The sequence below is a fragment of the Miscanthus floridulus genome, chromosome 6 (assembly GCF_019320115.1).
Source record: "Miscanthus floridulus cultivar M001 chromosome 6, ASM1932011v1, whole genome shotgun sequence".
NCBI classification, from domain to species: Eukaryota; Viridiplantae; Streptophyta; class Magnoliopsida; order Poales; family Poaceae; genus Miscanthus; species Miscanthus floridulus.
The window spans coordinates 132940509-132946590 of NC_089585.1; the positions used below are offsets into that span (position 1 = coordinate 132940509).

Consider the following 6082-nt stretch of genomic DNA (forward strand, 5'->3'; position numbering starts at 1 on the left):
CTCATTTGCCCCCGCTAACCGACGTCGGCAAGCCCACTCGGGCCTTGCCGCTCCAACTCAAGAACATCACACCAAGCTCCTTTGTCTCATCGCTTGGGTGCATGTGCTCGGGGTGCCACTAGCGCTCGGAGCCACCGTCTTAAGATGCTCGAGTTCACTCATGTACCCTCCCACAAAATAACCCGACCAGAGTACCACACCGCCGCCCATCGAATCACCTTGCTCAGGGCATTTATAGCTCAGGTCTTTGCACCTGTAAGTGGCATAGGAAGCCAATTAGGTGCTCCATCTTTGTCGGTGTTTTGAGTTACCACCGACGAGTAAATTTCTAGTATTACGCATCTGGCTCGGATGGTGTGCTTAGAGGACACGAGTTTTATACTGGTTCAGGTAGAAAGTCCCTACGTCCAGTTCATTGCTGCTGCTCGTGTTACCGGTACTGAAAGTTTATAGTAGGGGTTACAAATGAGCGAGAGAGGTATATGTCCCAAGTCTCTGATGTGCATGTGCTCCTAAGGCATGTTAGGGCATGTGTTTTGATGTCTACAACCATATAGAGTGATGAACCACCTCCCTCCTGGGACATCCTGCTTCCCCATTTATAGACAAAGGAGAAGAGCAGGTTACATAGAGAGAAAGAGGGAGAAGAGGCAAGGAGAGGAAGGCTTCCAGGACCGCTGGGCCTTTCTTTTCCTTTGTGCGGGTCCTGCCGACACTGCAGATGGTGACAGGGATGGCTCCACGCTGGGCGACTGTTCACCACTGATGACACGCCCTAGTGTTGTCAGCGGGTCGTAATGTAACATTTTGCCCTAGTGTTGGCGGTGATATGGGCTTCCATCAGGAGCTGCGCTCGAGGGGTCAGGCGAGACAGAGCCCCCGACCCAGAGGATAGGTGAGTTGGAGCCCTCGACCCAGAGGTCGGGTGAGGTGAAGCCTGTCCCTAGTGGTCGGGCGAGATGGAGCCCACCCCCAAGGGTCGGGTGAGGCAGAGCCTATGGCCTTCGGGTCGGGCGAGGTGGAGCCCGCCCCCAAGGGTCGAACGAGGCAGAGCATGCGCACCTGGGGGTTGGTTGGAGCTGTAGGCGCACTCTTGACTACTTGGTTGAATCAATGTTGATGACCATTAGCTCCTCCTCTTTGGGTACCCTAGTATTGGTCCCTGATAGTAGCCCCTGAGTCTATGTAGGAGTAGAATACTCCTTTAGAGGCTTTTCCGAATGGGAGGACTCAAAGGGCCTTGGCCTTTTCTTATTGCCCACGGCATGTCCTAGGGACGGTGATTCCCTTTCGTCATAATCGGAACCCTTGGGGTATAGCCATGAGATTTGGTGGGTCAGAAAAGGTCTTTCCTAATTTTGACCCCTATGGGGGTCTATCGTTCTGCGACCACACATTCGGTCTCCTTATGAGTCCAACTTTCCTTGAGCCCCCACCCATAGCAGGGGTCTAGTCAAGGGTCGGCTCATCTTTGTGATCGTCTTCCCTCATGCATTTTTTCGATAAAAAAGGAGGGGCTGAGCCGTGCCATGATTTTCCTCTATGGACGAATCATGGTGCTTAGTGGGCTGTTAATGGGCTAGTCCGAGTGGGGCCCCGACATCCCATTCATGGGGGTCTGGCTTAGGTTAGTTGGTGACCGACTCTAGATTCTTAGTGGTCAATCCATATAGTTCTTGGGTCCGTTCGACCGATCCTGAGGGCTCTCTGCCTTTCTTCGAGGAAAAACCATGGATCGTATCTGGCCAAGACTTGAACATGGTCAGGGTGCCCACAGCGCTCGTGCGCCTAGGTACTAGCTGCTAGCGGGCCCATTCGTTTCCAGCCAACACTCTAAAGGTGCCCGAAACAATTGCCAAACCCATCGGTGGGCCAACCTTCAAACTCATAGGCCTAGATGGGCCGTAGGAGCATCTTCAACTCCATATCCCTCTTACCTGTGATGGGTCATGGCTGGTTCAGGGAGGCGAAACATCTGGTGTGTTTTCCAAGGGGATGGCCATAGGTTGCGTGCGCATGCCCCGCGACGAGACGTGGTGATAGGTCATGGTAGGTGCAGTGTGGGGGGTATGACCCCGGATACCCATAACAGACCACATGGGCTACGCCCCTAGGGGCGGCCTAGCCCATAAGACGAAGCCTTGTGGGGCACGACTCTGCTCGGTGCCTCTCGCAAGACATCTAGAAGATATCCTGAAGATACTACGAGATCTGTTAGGATATGTATGATTCCAAGATTTCTGTAATCAGTTATTACTTTCTGGTTATCTATCAGATCTAAATGACTTGTAACCCTTCTCCCTGGACTATATAAGGCGGGCAGGGACCCCCTCCAAACTCATGCAATATCATACGATAGCTAATACAAACCAACAAGCCATAGGAGTAGGGTATTACATCATACTAACGGCCTAAACCTGTCTAAGTCGTGTGTCTCTGTTGCCTTCTTGTTCTTGATCTCATACTCCTCTACCGATCAATCTACCTTCGTGGGATACACCTCAAAGAACTGCCGATGATATTCTATCGACAGTTGGCGCTCCAGGTAGGGGTTTGCGTGCTGTTTCCCTGTCGAACAAGATGACTTTTCTGTAGGCTCTTCATCCCTCCCGTAGCCCAGCCAGATCTTTATGGTCGGATCGATCTCGTGGATCATCAACGCTGACGGAGTCGGAGAGCTCCTTGAGCCGGCACAAATTGATTCTGCGCCGATCACCCCTGCACCTGCGATAGCAGATCTGATCTCAGAACTACCTCTGAGGTCACCTTCATCGACGACTCGTTGCTCGCTTCCTCGCTACCAGAGGAGGCAGATTAACAATGATGATCTGATCGCATCTATCGATCAGGTTGGTCTGAAGCTCGCCGATTGCCTCTCCATCATCGAATCGGCTCTAGACACTCTAGCCCAGCACTGACCACCCACCGATCCAGATCTACCGGAGGCTGCTCGGAAGACTCTAGGAGTTGCGGCTATGCCCTTTGGGCTCACCAACACCGCTGCTACCTTCCAAGACACCCTAAGGGGCAAAGCTGCCGACCAGGTGGGAGACATCCATCCTCTCACCGACTAGATCGTCGACCAGCCTTCGCTGGCCATCAACATGCTCCACATCAGACGACGCTCTGGAGCGTCCCTCTAGACCATCCTGGAGGAGAATCCAGACTCCAAGTCCCAAGGCTCTATGGAGACCCTCGTCGAAACCTTCACTGAGCAACCTCCTCTCCCTCCTTTCCAGGGTGACGTGATCTTCAACATCAGCGTCGACAGCCCCCCTCGGAACGGCGAGACCGAGGAGGAACGCGCCACTCGTGAGAACCAGAACGTCAACCATGCACAACATCGGGCAAACGAGAATGTCCTTGCGAGGGCCGAGCAGCAACTTGACTCACAAGGAGTACCATTCCAACGCAACCTCAACGAAGAGTTTCTCCGCATTGACGGCCACAACGTCTTCAAGACTCCAAGCGCCAATCTGGCAGTGGACACCAACGAGCTTGCCCTCCTCCCGCAGACGCCCAAGCTTGCCAAGGTCACCACCATGCTTAAAGCGGCGCCTACTAGGTCAATGAGATTCGCTAGGATCAGAGACCTTCATACTCCACCACTTTGATTCACCGATCTGTCGCCACAAGAACCGATCGCCACAAAAGTCGCTTCATTGACCAGCACCATGACGACAGGCAACCCCTCTAGGGCAGAGCTAGGGGCAACCACGCCGAACATCACCGCCAACATGACCAGGAGGTCGACCAGGATGTCCGGGTGTACCTCAATAATCTCTGAGATGCACGATGACATATCGATGAATGCCGCTTCGGTCACCATGAAGATGAAGTACACCACCGCTAGGAGTATGAGCAAGAGTATGGTAACCCGGACTTAGCTCTTGAGCCACTTGTTGGCGGCAACGTTGCAGACGACGGTGCCGACAACCCCGAGGGCCCCTCGGCATTCACAAGGGTGCTCTGAACACTTCAGTGGCCCAGTGGTTTCAAAATCACTGGGGTCGAGCCCTATGAGGGGAGGATGAATCCAACACAGTGGTTACAGGCTTACGCCACTATTGTTCGCGCCGCCGGAGGAGACACTAGTGTCATGGCAAACTATCTTCCCATCATGCTCACACCAACCATCATGAACTTGTTCACTAGCCTTGCCCCATACTCCATCGGATCATGGGAAGAGCTAAAAAAAGTCTTCACTAACAATTATATGGCTACATGTACGTGACCGGGAACCAAGCATGATCTCAACCGCATCAACCAGAAGCCATCCAAGCTCCTCCGCAGCTACATCCGATGCTTTTTTTGAGATGAGGAATTCTATTCCAAACATCACGGAAGCTGAGGTCATCACCGCCTTCATTCGAGGACTACATCACTGCGAGCTTCGCTCCAAGTTCAACCACAAGCCGCCCACTAGGATCGGCGAGATGATCACAACCGCCAACTAGTACGCCGATGCTAAGGAAGCCAAGGTGCGCTTCAATGAGGATGCGGGCACTCATCACCCAACATGCCGCTACGACGATCGCCCCGATGACCGCCGCCACGATGACCGTAGTTACCATCGTGACAACGGTCGTGAATGGCTAGAAGGACCCAAGACTGGTCAAAATCGCTGTCGCCGGCCAGACCACATCGTCGCTGCCATCAATGAACCTTGCGCCAAGCGCAACTACGACGAGCAGTACAAGAAGATCCTCGATGGCCCATGCCCTCTCCATAAGAATGCCAAGCACAAGATGAAGAACTGCCTTGGTTTAGCTAAGGAGTTCTAGGACAAAAAGCTAGACGATGATGCCAACGATGGAGCCAGAGGTCGCCGACCACCTAAGGGCATTGACAATGCCTTCTAGGACCACGACAAGGTGGTCTCCACAATCTTTGGGGGCCTCGCCTCCACCAAGAGCAGAAGAGAACAGAAGCTCGCCGCACGTCGGGTGCTCGTCGTCACTACGGAGGACGCCATCGCCAACCCTAGCTATCACCCATGGTCCGAGGTCCCCATCTCCTTCAGCAGGGCCGGCCAGTGGGTGGACATTTCCTACATAAGGCGTTTCCCCCTTGTCCTCGATGCAACCATCCAGAAGGTGCTTTTCAGAAAAGTGCTCGTCGACGGTGGGAGCACTCTGAATCTCCTCTTCGCCAGAGCCCTAAAGGAGCTAGGCCTCAGATTAGCAGATCTCACACCCTCTGACTCCTCTTTTTGGGGTGTGGTACCTGGTAGGGCCTCTAAACTGCTTGGAGAGATCACCCTACCAGTACAGTTCGGTATGGCAAGCAACTACCGTGTCGAGCACATCAACTTCTACATCGCCAATTTCAACACCACTTACCACACCATACTTGGTCGGCCAGCTCTGGCCAAGTTCATGGTTGTACCACACTACGTGTATCTAGTGCTAAAGATGCCTTCGCCTGTAAAAGTTTTGGCCCTACGGGCCAACCTCTCCATCGCGTACGCCTACGAGACAGAGAGTCTCACCCTCGCCAAAGCCACCGACCTCTCCATCCAGATGGCCAGCGTGGTCATCGAAGCCAAGATGTTGCCCACCGACGACATGGAGATCCTAGAGCTAGAGCCTCCCCGTGCCTCCGCCAAGTCTAAGGAAATAAAGGAGGTCGGCCTTGGCCTCGATGACCCCTCCAAGACCGTGAAGATTGGGGCTCACCTTAACCCTAAATAGAAAAGAGCACTCGTCTCCTTCCTACATGCCAACGCTGACATTTTTGCTTAGAAACCTGGAGACATGCTGGGGGTACCATGGGAGAAGATCGAGCACTCCTTAAATGTCTCGCCGATCGCCAAACCGATCAAGCAGAAACTCTATCGATTCGTGCCAGACAAGAAGGAGGCTATTAAGGTAGAAATAAAATGGCTCTTAGCTATCGGATTTATAAAAGAAGTGTATCATCCTGAGTGGTTAGCAAACCCTGTTCTCATTCAAAAAAAGAATAAAGAATGGAGAATGTGCGTTGATTATACTGATCTTAACAAACACTTCCCTAAAGACCCCTTCGGTTTGCCTCGGATAGACGAGGTTGTAGACTCCACCGCCGGCTGCAAACTGTTCTC

At 53.0% G+C, this 6082-nt stretch overlaps 1 protein-coding gene across 1 annotated transcript; it reads left to right on the forward strand.

The window, feature by feature from the left end:
- Positions 1-5279: 5279 nt before the first annotated feature.
- LOC136461271 (uncharacterized) lies at positions 5280-5693 on the forward strand. Its single transcript, XM_066460635.1, has one exon. It carries the CDS (start codon positions 5280-5282, stop codon positions 5691-5693), a length of 414 nt encoding a protein of 137 aa, XP_066316732.1.
- Positions 5694-6082: the final 389 nt, after the last annotated feature.